The sequence below is a fragment of the Pleurodeles waltl genome, chromosome 8 (genome assembly GCF_031143425.1).
Source record: "Pleurodeles waltl isolate 20211129_DDA chromosome 8, aPleWal1.hap1.20221129, whole genome shotgun sequence".
NCBI classification, from domain to species: Eukaryota; Metazoa; Chordata; class Amphibia; order Caudata; family Salamandridae; genus Pleurodeles; species Pleurodeles waltl.
This window is the reverse complement of record NC_090447.1, coordinates 1,498,761,138-1,498,783,666: the sequence shown is the minus strand read 5'-3', so window position 1 is coordinate 1,498,783,666 and position 22,529 is coordinate 1,498,761,138. Positions and strand designations below refer to the sequence as shown.

Genomic DNA, 22,529 nt, shown 5'->3' with positions numbered 1-22,529 from the left:
AGGAAACCCTTGTAGGATCTACACAAATGACCCCTTGCTGAATTCAGAATTTTGTCTACTTTTCAGAAAGGTTTAGGTTTCTGGGATCCAGCATTGGTTTCATGACCATTCCTGTCACTGACTGGAAGGAGGCTGAAAGCACAAAAAATTGCACAAATGGGGTATGCCCCAGTAAAATGCCAAAATTGTGTTGAAAAATTGGGTTTTCGGATTCAAGTCTGCCTGTTCCTGAAAGCTGGGAAGCTGCTGAGTTTAGCACCGCAAACCCTTTGTTGATGCCATTTTTAGGGGAAAAACCACAAGCCTTCTTCTGCAGCCACTTTTTCCAATTTTTTTGAAAAAAACAAAATTTTCCCTGTATTTTGGCCAATTTCTTGGCCTCTTTCAGGGGAACCCACAAAGTCTGGGTACCTCCAGAATCCCTAGGATGTTGGAAAAAAAGGACGCAAATTTGGCTTGGTTAGCTTATGTGGACAAAAAGTTATGCGGGCCTAAGCGCGAACTGCCCCAAATAGGCAAAAAAAGGCCTGGCACAGGAGGGGGAAAAGGCCTGGCAGCGAAGTGGTTAAGGTCCAACAGGATCCAACGACGCTTCTTCAGAACCTAATAATACATACTTCTCCTTTAAAAGGGCTAAAAAGACTGCTAAGCACTGAAATTATCAGTTTATAATGTATCCAGTCACACTCGTCTGACTGTACTATATTCTACAAGTCGCCATGTATTAAAAATAAACATGGGTCAGACATAGCAAAAATACCAAATTACTATATTGTAATGATGTCGTAGATTCATAACATCAACAAGACAGTGTCAAACAGTGGGGAACACGGTGAAGGTGGTAGCCGTGGCACATGTGTACATGCAACAAAAAAAAAAGGCAGAGGGTATTTCATTGGCAGCTTACCATCCCTGTCAAGACACGTGCATCATGGGACCACTACGGCCGGTAGCCGGGCGTGAAGTACTCTGAAGGTGAGGTGAGAATCAACAAACAACAACACAAGACCATTATCATGTGTAATATGGTGTCTAATTACACAAGAGATGGTATACAAATAGGTAATAGACTGATACCTAATATAACAGAGCAACTAATGCTAGCCGTTCTCACCAGGACTCAGTATTTAACAAAATCTGCTATCCAATAAAGTATTGAAGGGGGTTCTTTAGAAAAATGAATTGCCACTCATGGTGAAAGGGGTAGTTGTATATGCAGGGTTGAAGTGAATTGGATTATCACTAATCATCAAACAAGGGTTATCCATATACCAGAAAGTCCATTATTATCAAGGAAGTGATTGAAGTACCCTGTAGTCAACTACATTTCTACCATACGTCTCATAATTGCTGATTAAATGAGATAAATCGAAGTTCAGAGAAACACATGTCCACTAAGTTATCTAGTGTGCACCATTTTAGGAAACGCTCACGCGCCCAAAAATAGACCGCCCGAACACTCGTGCATAATTACAAGCGCGGTGGGGATTGGAGACCATAAACGTAACGTCAAAGGCACTTTACAGCGCTCCAAACTAAGCCGGGGAACCTACCCGCGACCGTGCTCCCGGATTATTGGGGACGCCACGGTGCGGATCGTTTTAAGAACCCGAGCAGCCGGAAATGAGTGCGTACTGACGACGCTCATGTTGCATAGCAACAGAGCTCGATAAACCACAAGACTACACTCGTCACAGTCCAGTAGTCAAAATAGACAAAGGACTACTGTGGACGGGAATTAAAATCGAGGAAGGACTCGTATTAAGAGAAAGGGGTCCCGAACTGCTGTGTGTTAATAATAGAGACATCTTAGTAATACAATAAATCGAGATTTCATATTTTACAATACAAAATTAAGTGTCATCCAGAGAATGTGTCATCGGTAAAATTATAACAGAATTGCGAAACAAGGGGTGGGGAAGGTACCCCCTCTGCCAATAATGGATAATAGAAGCAATAGAGAACTCATATTCTACGATACAGGATCAAGTGCCATACAGAGAAAGTGTAATCGTCTGCAGAATTGTAACAAAATTGCGAAACAAAGGATGGGGGAAGTACCCCATCTGTCAACAAAGAGTAGTAAGAATAGTATCGACTGGCAGGAAAAATATGTAAAGGTGGTAAAGGAACTAGTGTACCAGACTGATCCAAGGAATGTCATCATTAAGTCCATTTATATGAGTGTTCAATTTAAACACCCAATGTTGTTCTAATTCAAATAAAGATCTACTGTCTTTACGTGGGCTGGTCTGGAGGACAACCCACCACATCATCAGGGCTGTGCTTTGCCTCCATATAATGTATACTCAGTTTAGTAGTGACACGGCTGCATCAAAACATTGCTGTGGTGTTCATTAACTCACAGTTTGACTGCTCGGGAAGTCATACCCACATAGCATAGCCCACAGGGGCATGTAATCAGATAGACACAATTGTGGGTATTACAATTAGTGCGTGTTAATAGGTGCCTATTGGATCAAGATCAAGACTCTTAATACGTTTAGTTAGGATACACACATTGCAGTTCCCACATGGGAAGTGGCCCACAACGGGTGGAGTATCCCTTAGTAATCTCTGTCTAGGAGGTGCAGAAACGGGACGAGGTCGGGTATGGACTAATAGGTCCTTGATGTTGGTTGTTCTCTTAAAAGCAAATAGAGGTTTGGGTAAATGTTCTCCTCCACTGCATAGGATAGTCCATCTTTTATTCACCACTTTCTTAATGGTGTTGGACAAGGGGGTGAAGTTTGTGCCATAAAAATAATTTGGTCCCTGGGGAAAGACCTTTCCTTTCATGCCTCTGCCTGCCCCCTCCTCCAGAGCGGAAGAGAAATGCTGAGCATGCTTCCAGCGTGATGGGATGTGACCTGTGATGATGTTAGTGCGCGATTGAGTGAGGACGTCAGATGTCACATATTGGAAGGGGGGAGGGGCAGTACCTCAGCCACGGACGTAACCCTTACGTCTTTGGCGTCCAAGGGATTAAAAGCTGTGAGATGTAGATATTAAACAAGGACAAACATTCCCATGGGTCAAGATCAAATGGAAAATATTACTCACCCAGTAGCCATCTGTTCGTGGCATGTAGTGCTGATTCACATGCATTGCATAAGTCCGCCATCTAGTGTTGGGCTCAGAGTGTTCCAAATTGTTTTTCTTCAAAGAAGGTTTGAGTCATAGGATCTAGTGACTCCTCCTCTAGGTAATATTGCACATGGGCATAGAGTCCTTTGTTAGATTGATTTCCCGCAGGAGGGAAAAGTAGAGTGTATAAATGTATATGTAAATATACAAGAAATTAGATATCCATGTAATCTATATACATATTTACAATATATTGTACTACAACAGCTAAAAGCTTCCGGTGAGGAGGGAGGGCGCATTTGAATATACAGCACTACATGCCACGAACAGATGTCTACTAAGTAACATTTTCCATTCAATGGCATGTGTAGCTGTAGATACACATGCTTTGCATAGACTGTAAAGCATTACTACTCCCCCAGTGGTGGTTAGCCTGTAGGAGTTCGAGTAGCTTGAAATAGTGTTCTAAGCACTACCTGTCCAACCTATGCTTGTTGGCGAGATAAGTCCACACAGTAGTGTTTAGTAAATGTGTGTGGTGTAGACCATGTAGAAGCTTTACATATGTCTGCCATTGGTATGTTCCCTAAGAATGCCATTGATGCACTTTTTTTCCCTAGTGGAATGTGCTTTAGGAGTAACTGGTAACAGTCTTCGCTTTAAGATGGCAAGTTTGACTTTACTTCACTATCCATCTGGCTAACCCATTTTTTGACATAGGATTACCTTTGTGAGGTTCTGAAAAAGCCACAAAGTAGTTTGGATTTTCTAAAATCTTTTGTCTATATAGTACATGAGCGCTCTTATCAAGGGTGTATGGAGCTCTTTCAGCAAATGAATCTGGCTGTGGAAAGAAGACTGGCAATCCCACTGACTAACTGATATGAAAAGGTGAAACTACTTTTGGTAGGAATTTTGGATTTGTTCTATGAACTAGTAATTTGTCTTTATGGATTTGAAAGAAAGGTTCTTCTAAAGTGAATGCCTGAATTTCGCTAACTTCTTTAAGAAGTGACTGCTACTAAGAAAGCAACCTTCCTTGATAGAAACTGTAGAGTACCATATTAAGATTCCATCCAGGGACTGGAGGAATTCTAGGTGGAATTACTCTTAAGTCCCTCCATAAATGCTTTTATAACAGGAATCCTAAACTGGGAATAATGTCTGTTTTGTAGGTAAGCAGCTATAGCTGTTAAATGAATTCTAATAAGTGTAGCAAATAGCAGATGATATCTTGTACTGAAGCTTTAAGTGGATCGATATTTTTGGGTTGACAATAGTAGACAAAACATTTCCATTTAGCCACATAACATTGTCTAGTTGTGGGTTTGCGTGTGTTCCAATATCCATACATTCAGATGGAAGTTATAGATAGCCAAACTAACTGCAGGAGCCAAATCGCCAGGTTGAGCTGTTTGGATTTGTATGTCTGATTTGGCCTCTCCTTTGAGGTAACAAATCTGGTCCGTTTGGCAGCTTGTGATGTGGTAATACAGACTGGTCCAACAGTGTTGGGTAGCAATGTTGATGTGCCCATGTGGGAGCTATGAGCATCAGTGAGTGATGTTCATTTCATCTTTATTATCAGAGAGAGGTGGAAAAGCGTAAGCAAATATTCCTGACCGATTCATCCACTGAGCATTGCCCTTGGATTGAGGGTGTGGTTACCTGGATGTGAAGCTTTGGCATTTTGAGTTTTCTTTTGTGGCAAAAAGGTCTATATCTGGGGTACCCCACATTTGGAAGTATTGTTGAATCACTTGTGGGGGAATTTCCCCATTTGTGGACTTGTTACTGCGTCCTGCTTAAGAGGTCCACTAGTTGATTTTGTATCCCTAGGAGATACTCTGCCACTAATTGAATGCAATTGTGAATCGCCCAATTCCAAATTGTCTGTGCTAAAAGGGACAATTGAGGTGAGTGTGCCCCCCCCCACCCCCCCTTCCCCTTTTTTTTTGCAAGATAATACATCGTGGTCATATTGTCTGCCAGTATTAACAATATCTTGTGTGTGATTTGTGTCAAAAAAGCTTTGAGTATTAGGAATACAGCTAGTAATTCCAAGTATTTTATATGGTAAGTCTGTTGCATTAAGTCCCATTCCCATTGTCCTTGTACAGTGAGGACGTTTAGATGAGCTCCCCAACCTATCAGTGATTCATCTGTTGCGATAGTGGTCTGAGGCACAGGGTTCTGAAAGGGCCATCCTTTTGATAGGTTGGTGTAATTCCACCATTGCAGAGAGAAGCGCGTCTGGCGGTCCAACACCAGATCCTGCGGCTGACCCTGTGACTGAGACCATTGTTGGGAAAGGCACTGCTGTAGTGGTCGCATGTGCAGCCTTGCATTTGGGAATATGGCCCTACATGAAGCCATCATTCCGAATAGTTTCATCACTAGCTTTAGTGTGTACATGTGGTTGTACTGTAGTTCAGATATTAGATTGTGAAATGCTTGAATCCTTTCTGGGTTTGGATATGCTAGCCCTGACAGTGTTCAGAATTGCTTCCAGATATGGTTGTATGTGATGGTTGCAGGTTAGATTTGTGGTAACTAATTGTAAATCCTAGACTGTGTAGGATGTTTATGGTATATTGAGTGTATTGACAAATTTGGATTGTACTGGTTTTTATGAGCCAGTTGTCTAGATATGGGAAGACATGTATGTGTGGTCTTCGGAGGAAGGCTGCAACCATCGCTAAGCACTTGATGAACACTCTTGGTGCTGTAGTTACTCCAATGGTAGCACTTTGAATTGGTTAGGCTTTCCTGCTATGACAAATCTTGTATCTTTTTGATGTGCTGGATGTATGGGAATGTGGAAATAAGCATCTTTTAGGTCTAATGCTCTCATGTAATCCTGTTTTTGTAGTAGGGGAATGACGTCTTGTAGAGTAACCATGTGAAAGTGTTCTGAAATGATGTATAGATTGAGGGGTCTGAGATCTAAACTTGGTCTTCGAGTACAGTCTTTCTTTGGTATCAGTAAGTATAGTGAATATACTCCAGATTCCTGTTAGGATATAGGTACAGTCTCTACGGCTCCTTTCAGTAGTAGTGATTGTACTGTTTCAATAGAGTGAGATGTTCCCGAGTAAGTCTGTGTAAACGAGGGGGAATGTTTGGTGGAGTGTAAATGAGCTCTAGACAATCACCATGTTGGATAATGGACAGAACCCACTGGTCTGTAGTGATGTTGTGCCATTGTGGAAATATACCAGTTCTCCTCCCCACCCCCCCACAGGAGATGTGTACTCTCTGGGAATGGTGAGAAGGTCACTGAGGTAGAGGAACCTCTGGAAGTGGATGGTTTACCTCTTTGTCTAGTGATGGATCCTCGGTAGGAGCCTCTAAATGATCCTCCTGTATAAGTTTGAGGACTGTTTTTGTTGGGAGGTTGCTATTTCTGTGGCTAATGCTTTGAAACCCCCTCTAAACTGTGGTCTACGAAAATTCTCTAGTGGGTGTGGTGTATAACTCACCCATTGCCTTAACAGTTTCAGAATCTTGTTTAAGTTGGTCTATAATTGTATCAGCTTATCGGCCAAATAAATGTTTTGTCAAAGGGCATATTTAAAACCGCTGTATTACATGTTTCAAGAATAAACATCTTAACCAGGCATGCCAGCTGCATCTGTAGCAGATCTAACAGCATTAGATTTTGCTTGCCCTTCTGTTACTATTTGCGGTCTCCTTTTTTGGTGCTCTGGTGGAAAGTACTGCAAAAGTAGTTCCATCTCATCCCAGTGAACCCTCTCAAATCTAGCTAAGGCCCTGTGAGTTGGCTATCTGTAATGATATGTGAGTTTTGACCACTAAGTCCACACGTTGCACTTAGCCTAGCACTACACCGTCACATTAGTGACCACCAGTTTCATTTTGCCTATTGACTATTTTAGCATTAGCCACTGCCAAGTTAAAAGCTGTAGGTAGTTTACCACGTTGTTCTGTGCTCGTGTTTTTATTCTTCGTTTGATTTTTACCACCAAGGGCTTAGGCTGATAAGAATGTACTCAGACGGCAGGGAATGGTCTTGTTTTGAATTGACATCTTGGGATTGTGGCCAAGTCCTGACGTGTTATTTTCAAAGCAGGCCTAAAGCAATCAGCATTTTTTGAATAAATAAACTTCTGCAGTGAGAGGGAGGTTCTAGACTTTCTCTCATTTGTTCAAAGTATAAGAGGCCGAGACCAGATGGACCAGGGACAGAGTGTTTGCAGATCTCAGGCACATCCAGGATGCTGGAGTGAGCCATCCTTCCCGTGAGGAAAATTGATCTCTCCCCCCTCTATTGACTCCGGGATCTGGCGACCTGATGTTAAATAGGAGAGATGCAGTGATGCCCTTTTCTCATGGTGATGCATATTTAATTCATTATTTGCTTTGCATTATAATAGAAATATATATTTGCTGTGTATATTGCAATGAAGAATCATTTGTACTTTTTCATTTCATTGCTGTGACCATTTTTGAACGTGTGCTTTCAGCATGCTAATCTCCTTTTAGGAACCTTGCGTAGTGAAATAAATGTTTTCTTTGGACTAAGAAGCGCATTCCAGAGATTTGTCAGTGTATGAGTGTTTCTGCTCGGGCATTAGTGGAGCAAAACACTATCTTCTAGTTATTTGCAGCTTGTGAAGCTACCCTTTTACCTGCTGCATCTATTTTCTTGCTCTTTTTCCAGAGAAGGAATGTCTCCTGAGGATTGACTGTTGGTCCTTTTCCTTGCTGCACTAACCACAAATGAGACCGGTGGTTACGGAGTTTTGATAGTTTTGAGGGTGCAGGTTTATATTTTTATCCACTCTAAGAGTGATAATTCTGGCCCTTACTGGTTCTCTGAAAATGTCAGATTCATGTTTGAGCATTCCTGGAAGGATTGGAGACATTGATATCCTTTGTGTGTAGATGCTAATGTGTCAAAGAGGAAATCTTGCTCTATATGATCTGTACGCATCTGCACGTTACGATAGGCAGCAGCTCTGGCTATAACTTGGTTATATGTGGTAGTGTCTTCTGGTGAGGAAGATCTAGCAGGACAAGTCTGGATCATTTGGAAGAATGGGATCTGGTTCATATAGCCCATGGCTCTATATCCTGTTGGTCATCATTAAGATCAACCCTGTGTGGTTAGAGTGAGGATGTCTGTGGTGACAGAGTTTCATTCATATGTGGGTGATGATGGTGGTGGTGTGGAAGGAGGAACAGGAAAATGTGGTGAAGGTTGTTTTGTAGCCTCTTCTTGCTCTTTTTCTTATGAGACCTTTTTTGATGGAGGTGCATCCTTTAAGGTCTCTTGAAAAATTAATTTCATTTTAATGTGCATTGGAGGAGAAGCAATTATTGTTCCTGTCCCATTTTGAATGTGCAATTTTGGCTGTTTAGCGTTCATCACCTCTAAAATAGGTTGTATGGCCATTGATTCTTGGGTAGAAGCAGTAAGTTTACTACTTGTGGCTTTCGACTCAGAAGGTTTAAACACTGAGCATTTAACTCAAACTGAAAATGAAGGCTCAAAAGTTTTTGGCAGTTTTTTTTGGCTCCTAAGATGCACCTTCAATTTTTCGGCTCAGTACCGAGACAACTGCAGCAGTCTGTATTGTCGATGTGAAGTGCACTTTATTCATTGCTCTCCGCGCCGAACCCGAAGGTTGGTCATTCGGACTTGCTTTTCAGATCCAACCATGGCCCAAAGGCAGTGGAGGATCGACGACCAGTGCTGGAGTCTTTGAGTGTCTGGATGGTGTGAGGGTAGTTGTATTCGCATACTGAGCCAGAGGTATGTCGTGGTTTTCATCATCCTAGTGTTGACTAGAGTCCAAGTTTTGAATGGAAAATGCTACCCCTAGTCGAATTTCTTCCTGCACGCGTTCTCCACTGAAAAAATCAGGTGTGTCTTCTGTGGACTTGGACACAATTTTCAGATGACGAGCTCTACAGTCCTGGAGAGTCTTTTTAGATCGAAATGATTTGCAGGTGTGGCAAGTCTTTTCTTGATCGGGAGATACAGATTAAACATGGAGTGTTAGTCAGTGTATGGGAATTTAGCGTGACAGAGGACCGAACTGAAACTGAGTTAGTTTCATCAGCCCGACATTGAAGTAGGCCCTAAATGGGCAAGGTCCTTTTTAAGGGTGAGAATTAGAACCAGAGGGCCTAAATCGGATCGACTATAGATAAGAAGCGCAATTGAAACAGTATCGACGATATTATAGAATGGTAGAAAAGTTAAGACGTATCGAACTTAGATCCACGGGCGCATGAGGAAACACATCCGAAGCAGATGAAGGAAAGAAAACAAACTGAGGCCATGTAGGAAAATACCCTTTTTCTTGGCATGGTTACCCTCATTTTCTGCCTTTTGTCAGTATGTTTCGATTTCTACTGGGTTCGCTCTCTGCTAAATCGTACCTTTTCCTTCCTACAATTGGCATACTTGTCACCCCATGAAAGTCCCTAATATATGGTAATTAGGTACCCAGGGCACCGAGGTTCCAGGGGATCCCTATGGGCAGCAGCAGTTATTCTGCCACCCATAGGGAGCCAATGTAAAGGGTTCGGCAGACCTGCCATTGCAGCCTGCGTGAAATAGGTGTATGCACCTGTTTTCACTACAGATCACTACACCAGGTCACTATAAGTCACCACTATGGCAGGGCTTCTCAGCCCAGAGGGCAGGGTGCAGGTACCTGTGTGAGGACACCCCTGCACTAGCATAAGTGTACCCCACAAACTCTAGATACATTTTCCTGGACTTTGAGTGCAGGGACGCCATTCTTTGCACATACTGGACATAAGTCACTACCTATGTTCAGCTACATAATGGTAACTCTGAACCAGTGCATGTTTGGTATCAAACATGTCTGAATCATACCCCAATACTGTTGCAAGTATTGGAAGTATGATTCCATGCAGTCTGGGGGCTCCTTAGAGGACCCCAGCATTGCTACCACCAGTTTTACAGGTGGTTCTGGGAAGCCCAGCCGCTGCCACCCCTCAGCCAGGTTTCTGCCCTCCTGCTGCTTGATCTGATCAAGCCCAGGAAGGCAGAGCAAAGTATTTCCTTTGGGAGAGTGAGATAACCCCCTATCTCCGTTTGGAAATAGGTGTGACTGGCTTGGGAGGGGTAGCCTCCCCAAGCCACATGTTTTTTTGAAGGGCACATTTGGTGCCCTCGGTGCATAAACCAGTCCACACCGGTTCAGGGACCTCCCCATGTCCTTGCTCTGGTGCGAAACTGGACATTGGAAAGGGGAGTGACCACTCCCCTGTCCATCACCACCCCAGGGGTGGTGCCCAGAGCTACTCCAGAGGGTCCCTGGGTTCTGCCATGTTTCCAAGGTTGGCAGGGAACTCTGGAAGCATCTGAGTGGCCAGGCAGGTGACGTCAGAGTCCCCCTCCTGAAAGGTGCCAACCTGGTAAGGTAACCATCCCCCCCTTTAGGGCTATTTAGGGTCTCTCTTGGGTGGGTCCTCTTCGATTCATCTTGCAAGCTCCCAGCAGGACTCCTCTGCTGGCCTCCGGAACCGTGACTGGAACCTCCAGGACAACACTGGCTGCTTCCAAGAAGAAAGGCCTCTTCAGCAACATTGTTTCTAGGGCTCCTGCCAGCTTTGCAACATTTCCCTTGCCATGCATCCTCAGAAGACTGCAACTCTTCAGCCTGCATAAGAAGGAGGAATCTCCTTTGGAATGAAGGAGTCACTCCCCTACACCCGCAGGCACCTACAACAAGCGACGACCGGGTGTGTGGATTCCCCTCTCCTGCATCACAGGTGGTCCGGAGTAGTACTCTTGGTCCTTTCTGCCAGCTGTCCAACTTTGGTGGAGATAAGCCTTTGCCTTTCCACGTAGGGCAGTACCCAGTGCACAGCGTCTCTTGCAGCTCCCAAGACTTGTTTGCATCTCCTCCAAGGGATCCTCAGGCGACGTGTAGCTCCAAGCCCCAAGCACTCCATCCTGCAAAGCACAGCCTTCTGCCTGGTTCTCCTGCAGCGTGGGATCCTCTTTCGTAGTGCTGCATGGGCTTCTTCTGCAACTCCAGTTGCCCAGTCCTGTGGGACTCCTGTGGGTGCTGCCTCTGCTCCTGTGGACACTCTGCGAAGCTCAGGGTGCCCGGTGACTCCCCCTCATGGGGAAGAGTCCTTCTAAGCCTTGCTGGTCCCCGGGAAGCAACTCTTTTCCACTAACCGAGAGTTTGCCTTTGCCAAGGCTTGTTGGTGGAATTCCTGCACGGACACCCATCTGCAATCTTCCTTTCGCGTTGGGGCTTCATATGCATCCATCAGGAACTCTTCTCCAGCTCCAGGGCTGCAGTGCTGACCTGTTCTTCATTACCGTCGACCAACTCCTGCATCCACAGCTGGGTGGGTAGTAGTTCGTACTCCTTCTGGACTCCATTGTGACTCTTGGACTTGGTCCCCTCTCTCCACAGCTGGTCTTTCTTCAATAATCCACAGCTGGTTTTCAGGCAGTCCTCTCTGGGTGTATCTTTTCCTCCTTTTGGGTGGTTCCGGTATTCCTGGTCGCTGGGTGGTCCTGTACTACTTACCTGTGTGGTTTTCTAGTACTCCCAGCTCCCCTCTACACATTTTACTTACATAGGTGGGGGGGTACCTTGCTCGTATTCCATTTTTTTTAGTATATGGGTTGGTTATTTGCATTTTTTTTTTTTTTCAAACCTTTTCTATGCCCATTTCAGATTGCTAGTGTATTACATACCTCCTAAGGGTGGGTTACCTCTCTGGTATTTTGTGATTTGTTCCAAAAGAATAAGTTACTTACCTTCGATAACGCTTTTTCTGGTGGATACAGTAACTACCTGTGGATTCCTCACCTAAAGAATTCTCCCCTCGCGCCAGCCTCGACGGAAATTTCTTCTAGCTCTGCACGTCGACGATGACGTCACAATCGCCCGACTCCACATGACGTCATCCAGGCAATAAGAAACCCTCGTCGACGTGCAGACGTCAGTTATCACTTTTTACGTGCCATAGAGGCAAACAGGTTAAACTTAAAGAGTAAACATTCATCCAGAAAAGATGAAAATAAAACATTTAATGTAGAAACTAATATATATATCACAGCTATGAATGTTTAATTGAAGATAGATATATATATATATATATATATATATATATAATTCCAGTTCAAAATGTCCTTTTCACTAACAATTTGTAAAGGAAAAGTATAAACAATGGATACAACTATATGCATGAAACAGCTATATACATATATATACACAGAATCAAGGATGCGCACCCAAAGAGATCCTGGTTTGACCAGTCAGGCAACGGGGAGGCGGGTGGGACCGTGAGGAATCCACAGGTACTGTATCCATCAGAAAAAGCATTACCAAAGGTAAGTAACTTATTCTTCTGATGGAAACACCTACCTGTGGATTCCTCACCTAAAGAATAGAGTCCCAATGCAGTATAACCTCCGGTGGCGGGTGCCCGAATGGCCAAACCAAGAAATCTTGCAGCACCAAGCAAGCAAAATGGCTATCCCTCTTAACCTCAGAGTCCAAACAGTAATGCTTGGCAAAAGTATGGAGGGACGCCCAAGTCGCTGCCCTGCAGATGTCAGCCACAGGAACACCTCTAGCCAAAGCTGATGAAGCTGCTTTGGCTCTGGTGGAATGGGCACGAAGCCCCACAGGTGGATCCCTCTTCGCCAAAGAATAGCAGATCTTAATACATAGAATGACCCACCTGGATAGCGTTCTCTTGTGGACCGCTCTACCTTTCCTCTTCCCCACGTATCCAACGAAGAGCTGTTCATCCTGTCTGAACTCTTTCGTCCTGGCGACGTAGAAGCTCAGAGCTCTTCGCGGATCCAGCCGGTGGAGCCTCTCTTCCTCCTTGGATGGGTGAGGTGGAGGGTAAAAGGAAGAGAGTAATCGACTGCCCCAGGTGAAAGGGTGTAACAACCTTCGGAAGGAAAGCCGCCTTGGTCCTCAACACCACTTTGTCCTTAAAGAAAGAAAGGTATGGGGTCCCCACAGAAAGAGCCTGAAGCTCACGGACCCTTCTGGCAGATGTTATGGCCACCAGGAAAACAGTTTTGAATAGTAGGTACCGTAAAGAACAAGAATGCATTGGTTCGAACGGAGCCCCCATAAGAAAAAGTTAAAACTAAGTTAAGGTCCCACTGAGGCATAACGAATGGTGTGGGTGGATACCTATTAGTGAGTCCCTTTAGAAACTTTAAAACAATTGGTGATTTAAAGAAGGACGGTTGATCAGGAAGGCACAGAAAAGCAGATAGTGCAGACAGATAACCTTTAACAGTGGCAATTGCAAAACCTTTCTGTGCCACATAGAGTGCAAATGACAAAATGTCAGATAAACCAGCTTTTAAGAACTTGAATTGACTGACCGCGAATGGAAGGGAGGAGGGCCTTGAGAGCCAGACGTACTGCCCGCAACTCTAACAGATTGATGTGTAACCTCTGTTCCCCTGGAGACCAAAGGCCCTTGATCTCCAGGTCCCCCAGATGAGCTCCCCACCCTACATTGAAAGCATCCGTTACCACCGTGGCCACTGGAGGTGGCAGCGAGAACGGCCTTCCTTGAGACAGGTTGTCGACCGCTGCCCACCACTGAAGATCCACTGCAGTGTTTCTGGAGATCTTTATCGAATCCTCGAGATCCCCTTTGTGCTGAAACCACTGCCTGCGGACGCACCACTGAAGAGCCCTCATGTGCCAGCATGCATGAGTGACCAACAGTATGCAAGAAGCGAACAGACCGAGCAGTCGAAGGACCTTGAGGATTGGAACTACTGCTCCATTTTGAAACATTGGAATCAACGCCTGAATGTCCTGGACCCGCTGGGGTGGAGGAAAGGCCCAATTCAAGGTCGTGTCCAATACTGCCCCTATGAACAGGAGGCGTTGAGTGCTCCAGGTGAGGTTTGGGTACACTGACTGAAAAACCCAGGTTGTACAACAATTGAGTCGTCGACTGGAGATGGCACCGCACGAGCTCTGGAGTTCTGGCTTTGATTAACCAATCGTCCAGATAGGGAAACACAGCTATCCCCCTTCTTCTGAGCTCTGCCGCTACCACCGCCATCACCTTTGTGAAGACTCGAGGTGCTGAAGTAAGACCAAACGGGAGGACCGCAAACTGATAATGCTGCGATCCCACCACAAACAGGAGATACTTCCTGTGCGATTTGAGGATCGGAATATGGAAATAAGCGTCCTGCTAATCGACCGACACCATCCAGTCTCCTTCGTTCAACTCCAAAAGAACCTGTGAGAGGGTCAGCATTTTGAATTTTTCCTCTCTGAGGAACCAATTCAAAATCCTCAAGTCCAAAATCGGTCTCAGCCGACCATCCTTTTTGGGAATCAGGAAGTATCTTGAATAACAACCCTGACCCCTCTCTTGCTCGGGAACCAACTCTATCGCACCTTTTGCCAATAGAGATAATACCTCCTGCTGTAATAGGAAAAGATGGTCTTCCGAACAGAAGGATGGGTGGGGAGGGAAGGTAGGAGGGAATTCCCGAAAGGGAAGAGCGTACCCCTTCTTCACAATGTCGATGACCCAGGAGTCCGATGTTATAACCTCCCACATTGTAAGAAAATGGGCAAGTCTCCCCCCTACCGGAGACAAGTGGACAGGGAATGGAGGAGGACTACGGCTGCTTTCCTTGCTGCACCCCTCCCGAGGAAGAGGCAGAGTGCTTCAAGGTGGCTCCTCTCGTACGGACTCTGCCCCTGCCCTTGAAGGATCTGTACAGCAGGGTAGAAGCAGATTGTTGTGGTCCCTGCAATCTTCCCCGAAAGGAACCAAGTCCAAATCCTTTAAACCTCCGAAAGCCTCAAAAGGAGGATGAGGCCGACGACTGGAGTCCCAAAGATCTAGCATTCGCTCTGCTTTCTTTAAAACGTTCCAGGGCAGAGTCAGCCTTTGTGCCGAAGAGCTTCTCCCCATCAAACGGAAGATCAAGAAGCGCGGCCTGCACGTCCGACGAGAAGCCAGATGACCGTAGCCAAGACTGCCGTCTAGAAACTATGGTCGTGCCCATAGCCATAGCCACCGAGTCCGAAGTATCCAACCCAGACTGGATCACCTGAGTTGCAGCCACCTGAGCAAATCGCTAACAGCTGCAACATCTCCTGGGACAAATTAGGGTGGCCCTTCGCCTCTTCCATAAGAGCATGGATGTAACGCCCCAGTATGCAAGATGCATTGGAAGATTTTAGGGCCATACTGCAAGATGAAAAGGCCTTTTTTGCAGTATGGTCCATCTTTTTTGACTCCCTGTCCTAAGGGGTCCCAGGAAACGAGCAAGGAGAGGATCTAGACGAACAAGGTTTGCACCACTAGACTCGAGAAACACCGGATCCCCAGGCGCCGTCCTGTACCGACGAGCCACCGCTCTGTTGACCGACGCGGTGGACACAGGTTTCAGCCAGATATCCTTAATGTGGTCAGGCAAAGCCTCATTGAATGGCAAAAGAGGCTCAGCAGACGCAGGGTGCAGAACCTCGGTTAATAAATTCCTCTTGACCTCTGCGGTAGGAAGGGGAAGATCCAAAAAGTCTGCAGCCTTACGAATGACTGCGTGGAAAGAAGCAGCTTCCTCCGTGACCTATCCAGGGGAAGCTAGATCCCATTCCGGGGTAGTGTCAAGGCCACTAGCTGAATCCAGTCCCTGGAAGTCACCTGAGGGCTCTACTACTTCACCTTCCTCCAGGTGTTGCCTCACGTACTCTTCTTCCTCCAAGAGTCGAAGAGCCAGACGTCTTGACTTAAGTCTTGACTCCAAGCCTGGAGTCGACAAGGCGTCGGCCGACGCCGAAGATCTTCGTCGGCGCCGATCCCCGGATCCGTCCGAAGCCGGAGGCTCCGGCTCCAAAGGGTTCTTAGACGCGATCGGATCCGAGGCGAATCAGACGGCGCCATAGCAGGTGTAGTCATCCTGGGCGACATCATAGGCATCGGCGCCGCTTCAGGTGCAGCAGATAAAAATGGGGTAAACGGCTCCAATCTGTAAGACGCTGGAACCCCCAAATCATAGGCCAAAGGGCCAGACGGACCTGCATGACTTCCACCTGGCGTCATGGAAGCAAAAATGTTAAACATTGCGTTTAAAAATGCTGCAGGGTCAGATCCCGGAGTCGGGAAAGCTGGGTACTGCTGCTGCTGCACCGGCGCCGGCATAGCTGCCGAGGAGGGTCCAGGTAACTCCTGGCTAGGAGAACCATCAGGCCTCTGGGGAGGCTCGACCTCGAAGACCGACCCGGGTGACGTCGGGGTCGTCGGAGGCGGAGGGGTGACGGTCGGGCTTATCTCCCATGTCAGACGACGCCGAGCCGACGGAGAAGCCGATCTTGATCTGGACCGTCCCTTGCTCGATCAGCGCCGAGATCCATGACGGCGCCGAGAGTCACTATGATGATGACACGGCTTCAAGGATCTCGAAGAAGACTCCCTCCTATGACGCCTCTCCTTCTTGGAGCGAGCCAAGAACAATTTCGCCTCCCTCTCCTTAAGTACCTTAGGGTTCATGCGTTGACATGAACCGCATGACTCGACCTCATGGTCAGAACTAAAGCACCAGAGGCAGTTTTCGTAGGGGTCGGTAACCGACATCCGACCCCCGCACTGGCTACAAGGTTTGAAGCCGGATTTTCTAGGCTGCAACATCGTAACCATTGTTGGAAACAGTAGCTCCCTGGGAGCCTCGAAGAATTAACCGTTACTCGTGGTACGGAAAAAAGGGAACTGACGTCTGCACGTCGACGAGGGCTTCTTATTGCCTGGATGACGTCATGTGGCGTCGCGTGGAGTCGGGCGATTGTGACTTCATCGTCGACGTGCAGAGCTAGAAGAAATTTCCGTCGAGGCTGGCGCGAGGGGAGAAATCTTTAGGTGAGGAATCCACAGGTAGGTGTATCCATCAGAAATAAAGTACCTTGATTTTTATACAACTGAGCGTTTTCTTTCATGCGTGTAAGTGCTCTGTGACTAAAGTGGTATTGCATCAGCTTTGCATGTTTCCTAGATAAGCCTTGGCTGCTCATCCACAGCTACCTGTATAGGGCCTGTTTTCTAGACACTGCCTACACTTCACTAAGAGGGGATACCGGGACCTAGTATAAGGTGTAAGTACCATAAGTACCCACCACATACCAGGCCAGCTTCCTACAGGGCTCTATGCCCATGCGCAGTATTAAGGAAAGGAGTCACCACTCGATCTCCTTACTCGAAAGCCTTTGAAGAAAAGCAACTTGAAACACTAAGCCCAACACTAAATGGCAGACTTATGCAAAGCATGTGCATCTACAGCTACACATGCCATCGAACATATATCTAAACGCAACAACACGTGGAACTCATCTAAAAGAAGGGACCTAGTCTCTGGAGAAGACTACCATCTACTTATAATTTCAATACAACTTAATTTAGCAGAAAAACAAAGCACAGTACAGCAAAGGCTTAATTTCTGTCATGCATGTATTGAATGAGTACATATACACTGAAATGTGATACAGGCTAAGTATAGTGCAGACAACAGTGCTCAGATATTGACTACTTACAACATATAATGCATAAGACACTATACAACTCCCAATGCCCGTTATAATTAGTCTAGATAACAAACAAAATGACGTAAATTCAAGCAGATTCACAATCCCTTCTTGTTAGCTGCAAATCCCAACCAACAGGGAGGGTTTGTCAAAGTTTCGACGTCAAATTATTTAAATGGTCTCCTCAGGACATAGGCTTCCACTACCACACCATCTTCGTGTAGATGTGGGTTATGTCAGCTGTATATTTTCAATTAATGGCTCCAAGAATCCATTATTTACACATTGCTTCCGTCATACTCGCTCTCCTTCGAACTGCAGCTGTAGCCAATCCCAGCTTGTAATTACAAACTTTGATACTCGATCAGGAGAATACTATGCTCCTTGCTTCACCGTCACTCATTCTCCAGACCACTTAATGCAAGCTGACATCTTTGTGCAATCTTTCATACACCTAATCTGATTTCATGGATTCTTCAAAGGCATGTCTGCATTTAAGTTAACTTCAAAACATACTAGTAAACTTCTGACATCTTTACTTGATCTTTTACAACACACAGTGCCACTATCCTCTGTGAAATTTAATCTCATAAATCAATAGCAAAGGATTATAAAGGCAAGCACCACAGTTTCACTTTCAGGTACTCACTTGCAGCTTGACAATGAAAGCGGAACCCACGAGGAATTGCTCCTGCAAGAGAAGGTAAAACGATCTATAAGTCTCCATGGATAACACTGCATCAGATTATATATCACACTAATCGCCACCTACGCAGTTGATAACACCACAGTAAAATTTATCTATGAAAGGAGAGCTAAAAATTAAGAAAAAAAAGTAAGACGTTTAAAGTCATAAACATATAGCAAGTGTTTTAAACATGGTTTTAGTAACATGAAAAAGGAATAGTTTCTTACCTGTAACTCTAGTTCTCTCGCAGTGGAATCTCCATTGAAGTCATAAGCATAAGTGCAGGTATCCCAGAGCACTTCCTTATATAGTCTCTTCTTAAGTGCAGACATTCACCTTGCTTAGGAAGGCCTCTAGAGACACTTAACATACATGTAGCCTATGCAAAACCAGCCACAGAGTGGTGGAATTCCTCAAACTGTACTTAGAAAAGGGTTAAAAACACCTGTATACATGTGTGATTTAAGGAAAACGTTTACACCAGATCTCAAATCTCCTTCACAAACCCTTTTCAGAAAAAGTAAGAAATGAAGAATACAAAGGTAGTGTTGAACCATAGGCTGCTATTATGCGAGTTAAAAATGGACTGTACCTTTAAGGCTGCAGGCCAACACTATCCCATCATGCTCAGCATATGGGAGCTGTGTCAGTTCTTTTTGGCAGTAAGCACCAGTGATTTGTCATGAGGTTATTTTACTAGCTTTTATGGACATGTTATTTTAGCCATAGGCCTGCAGTTTGTGCCTGTAAGCCTAGTAATTCATTACATTTTGGGAACATAAGCTCTGTTCTGTGGTGATGTTTTATTTTCCTTTATGATACACTTAGCACAGAAGAACGAGTTACTTACCTTCGGTAACGACTTTTCTGGTGGATACATTAGCTACCTGTGGATTCCTCACCTCATGAATACTCCCATGGCGCCAGCATTTGACGGAAATCTTCTTACTAGTCTCTGCACGTCGACGAGGACGTCACTGTCTCGCACGCGACGCCGTCTGACGTCATACAGGCAATAAGAGGTCCTCGACGACGTGCAGACGTCAGTACCAATCATTTTTTACGTGCATGAGAACAACCAGGCAGTGCAATGAAAGAGCAAGGCAACATCCATTATATTGTAAAATACACCACATTGTATGAATAACTGTAAATCTTTTTATGTACATATATATATATATATATATATATATATATATATATATATATAAAACTCTCTCTTTTAAAAATATATACACACACCAAGTACATACATAAAGATATATACACATATATATATACAAATATATTATATATATACATCTATTGCACCCTCAAGGACCAAGAGGAGCGCACTCAAGGATTACTTGGCAAGACCATAAAGGCAACGGGGAGGCGGGTGGGACCGTGAGGAATCCACAGGTAGCTAATGTATCCACCAGAAAAGTCGTTACCGAAGGTAAGTAACTCGTTCTTCTGATGGATACAACTACCTGTGGATTCCTCACCTCATGAATAGAGTCCCAAAGCAGTACCACGCCCGACGGTGGGTGCCTAAATGGTCAAACCAAGAAATCCTGCAGCACTGACCGTGCAAAATGGCCGTCCCTTCTAACCTCAGAATCTAAACAGTAATGTTTTGCAAAAGTGTGAAGGGACGACCAAGTTGCGGCCTTGCAGATGTCGACCACAGGAACACCTCTGGACAAGGCCGAAGTGGCCGACTTAGCTCTGGTGGAATGAGCTCTAATGCCCTCAGGAGGATCCTTCTTTGCCAAAGAGTAACATATTTTAATGCAAAGAACAACCCACCTGCATAGTGTTCTCTTGTGGACTGCCTTTCCTCTCCTCTTGCCCACGTATCCAATAAACAGCTGATCCTCCAGCCTGAAATCCCTTGTTCTATCGATAAAGAAGCTCAACGCTCTCTTTGGGTCCAGACGGTGCAGTCTTTCTTCCTCTTTGGAAGGATGAGGCGGAGGATAGAACGTGGACAAAGTAATTGCCTGAGCCAAATGGAAGGGTGAAACAACCTTCGGGAGGAAAGCAGCCTTGGTCCTCAACACCACCTTATCCCCATAAAAAGTTGTATAAGGGGGTTTTACTGATAAGGCCTGCAACTCACTCACTCTCCTTGCTGATGTTATAGCTATCAGGAAGACTGTTTTTAAAACCAAATACCTCAAGGGGCAAGAATGCATAGGTTCAAAAGGGGACCCCATAAGGAAAGTCAGGACTAAGGACAAATCCCATTGCGGCATAACGAATGGCTTTGGAGGATATTGATTTATAAGACCTTTCAAGAATCTGATAACAATAGGGGATTTAAATAAAGATGGTTGGTCTGGAAGACATATGAAGGCTGACAAGGCCGATAAATAACCTTTAATGGTAGCCACTGCACAACCTTTTTGCGCCAGAGATAGAGCAAAAGACAAAATGTCCGATAGATGAGCATGTAAGGGATCAATCTGCCTCTCTCCACACCACGCAACAAATTTAGACCACCTATTAGCGTAGATAGATTTAGTGGAGTGTCGCCTGGCCGCTAATATAACATCCACTACCTCAGGCGGGAGAGAGAAGGAACTCAGGTTGCCCCGTTCAATCTCCAGGCATGTAGGTGCAGACTCTGGAGGTTGGGGTGTAGAACCTGCCCCTGCGACTGAGAGGAGGTCTGCCCTGAAAGGGAGACGGAGCGGCGGGCACGTTGAGAGTTGGAGAAGGTCGGAGTACCACACCCTTCTTGGCCAATCCGGAGCTATTAAGATTACTAGAGCCCGGTCTTGGCGAATCTTCCTCAATACTCGAGGAATCAAGGGTATGGGAGGAAACGCGTAAAGCAACTGGCCGCACCAGGTCATTTGAAACGCGTCCCCCAACGCTTCCTGCATCGGATACTGAAGGCTGCAGAACAACGGACAATGCGCGTTCTCTCGAGTGGCGAACAGATCTACCCGAGGAAACCCCCACTTCTGGAAGATTAAACGGACTTGATCTGGATGGAGACGCCACTCGTGGTCTGCCGAGAAGTGGCGACTGAGACTGTCCGCACGCACGTTCAAAACTCCGGCCAGATGGTTTGCTATCAAGCAAATCCGATGGTCCTTTGCCCAGGACCATAGTCGAAGAGCTTCTCTGCAGAGAAGGTACGACCCCACTCCTCCCTGCTTGTTTATGTACCACATCGTGGTAGTATTGTCCGTTAGGACCTGTACCGACTGACCACGAAGGGAAGGGAGGAAGGCCTTGAGAGCCAGACGTACAGCCCGTAACTCTAACAGATTGATGTGAAACATCTGTTCCTCTGGAGACCAAAGACCTTTGATCTCCAGATCCCCCAGATGAGCTCCCCACCCTAGAGTGGAAGCATCCGTTATGACTGTGGCCACTGGTGGCGACTGCTGGAACGGCTTTCCTTGTGAAAGATTGTTGCTTGCAATCCACCACTTCAAATCCACAGCAGCATCTCTGGAGATCTTGACAGTACCCTCTAGATCCCCTCTGTGTTGAGACCACTGCCTTCGGAGGCACCACTGAAGAGCCCTCATGTGCCAGCGAGCATGCGTGACCAACAGAATGCAGGAGGCAAAAAGACCGAGCAGACGAAGGACCTTGAGGACTGGAACTACCGCTCCATTTCGAAACATTGGAACCAAATCCTGAATATCTTGAATCCGCTGAGGCGGAGGAAAGGCCCGACCCAATGTTGTATCCAGTACTGCCCCTATGAACAGGAGGCGCTGAGAGGGCTCTAGGTGAGATTTGGGCTCGTTCACCGAAAAGCCCAGGTCGAACAACAACTGGGTTGTTGACTGCAGATGACGCAACACAAGCTCCGGGGACTTGGCTTTGATTAACCAATCGTCCAAGTAAGGGAATACTGCTATCCCCTTCCTTCTGAGCTCTGCCGCAACCACCGACATCACCTTCGTGAAGACTCGAGGTGCTGAAGTAAGACCAAACGGAAGGACCGCAAACTGGTAGTGTTGCGATCCCACCACAAACCGGAGATACTTCCTGTGTGACTTGAGTATCGGGATATGAAAGTAAGCATCCTGCAAGTCGACAGACACCATCCAGTCTTCCATGTTCAACGCCAAAAGCACCTGTGCTAGGGTCAGCATCTTGAACTTTTCCTGCTTGAGGAACCAATTCAAGATCCTCAGGTCCAGAATTGGTCTCAAACGACCATCCTTCTTGGGAATCAGGAAATACCTTGA

The 22,529-nt window shown here is 45.7% G+C and overlaps 1 protein-coding gene across 3 annotated transcripts in view; it reads right to left on the bottom strand.

Annotated features, from left to right (window-relative positions):
* Positions 1-22,529, bottom strand: part of MAEL (maelstrom spermatogenic transposon silencer) — a 999,863-nt gene that overhangs the window by 635,733 nt on the left and 341,601 nt on the right. For all 3 annotated transcript variants that reach the window (XM_069202741.1, XM_069202739.1, XM_069202740.1), the window contains exon 5: positions 18,289-18,330. In XM_069202741.1, coding sequence (XP_069058842.1) covers positions 18,289-18,330 — 42 coding nt within the window. The remainder of the gene's footprint in view (positions 1-18,288; positions 18,331-22,529) is intronic.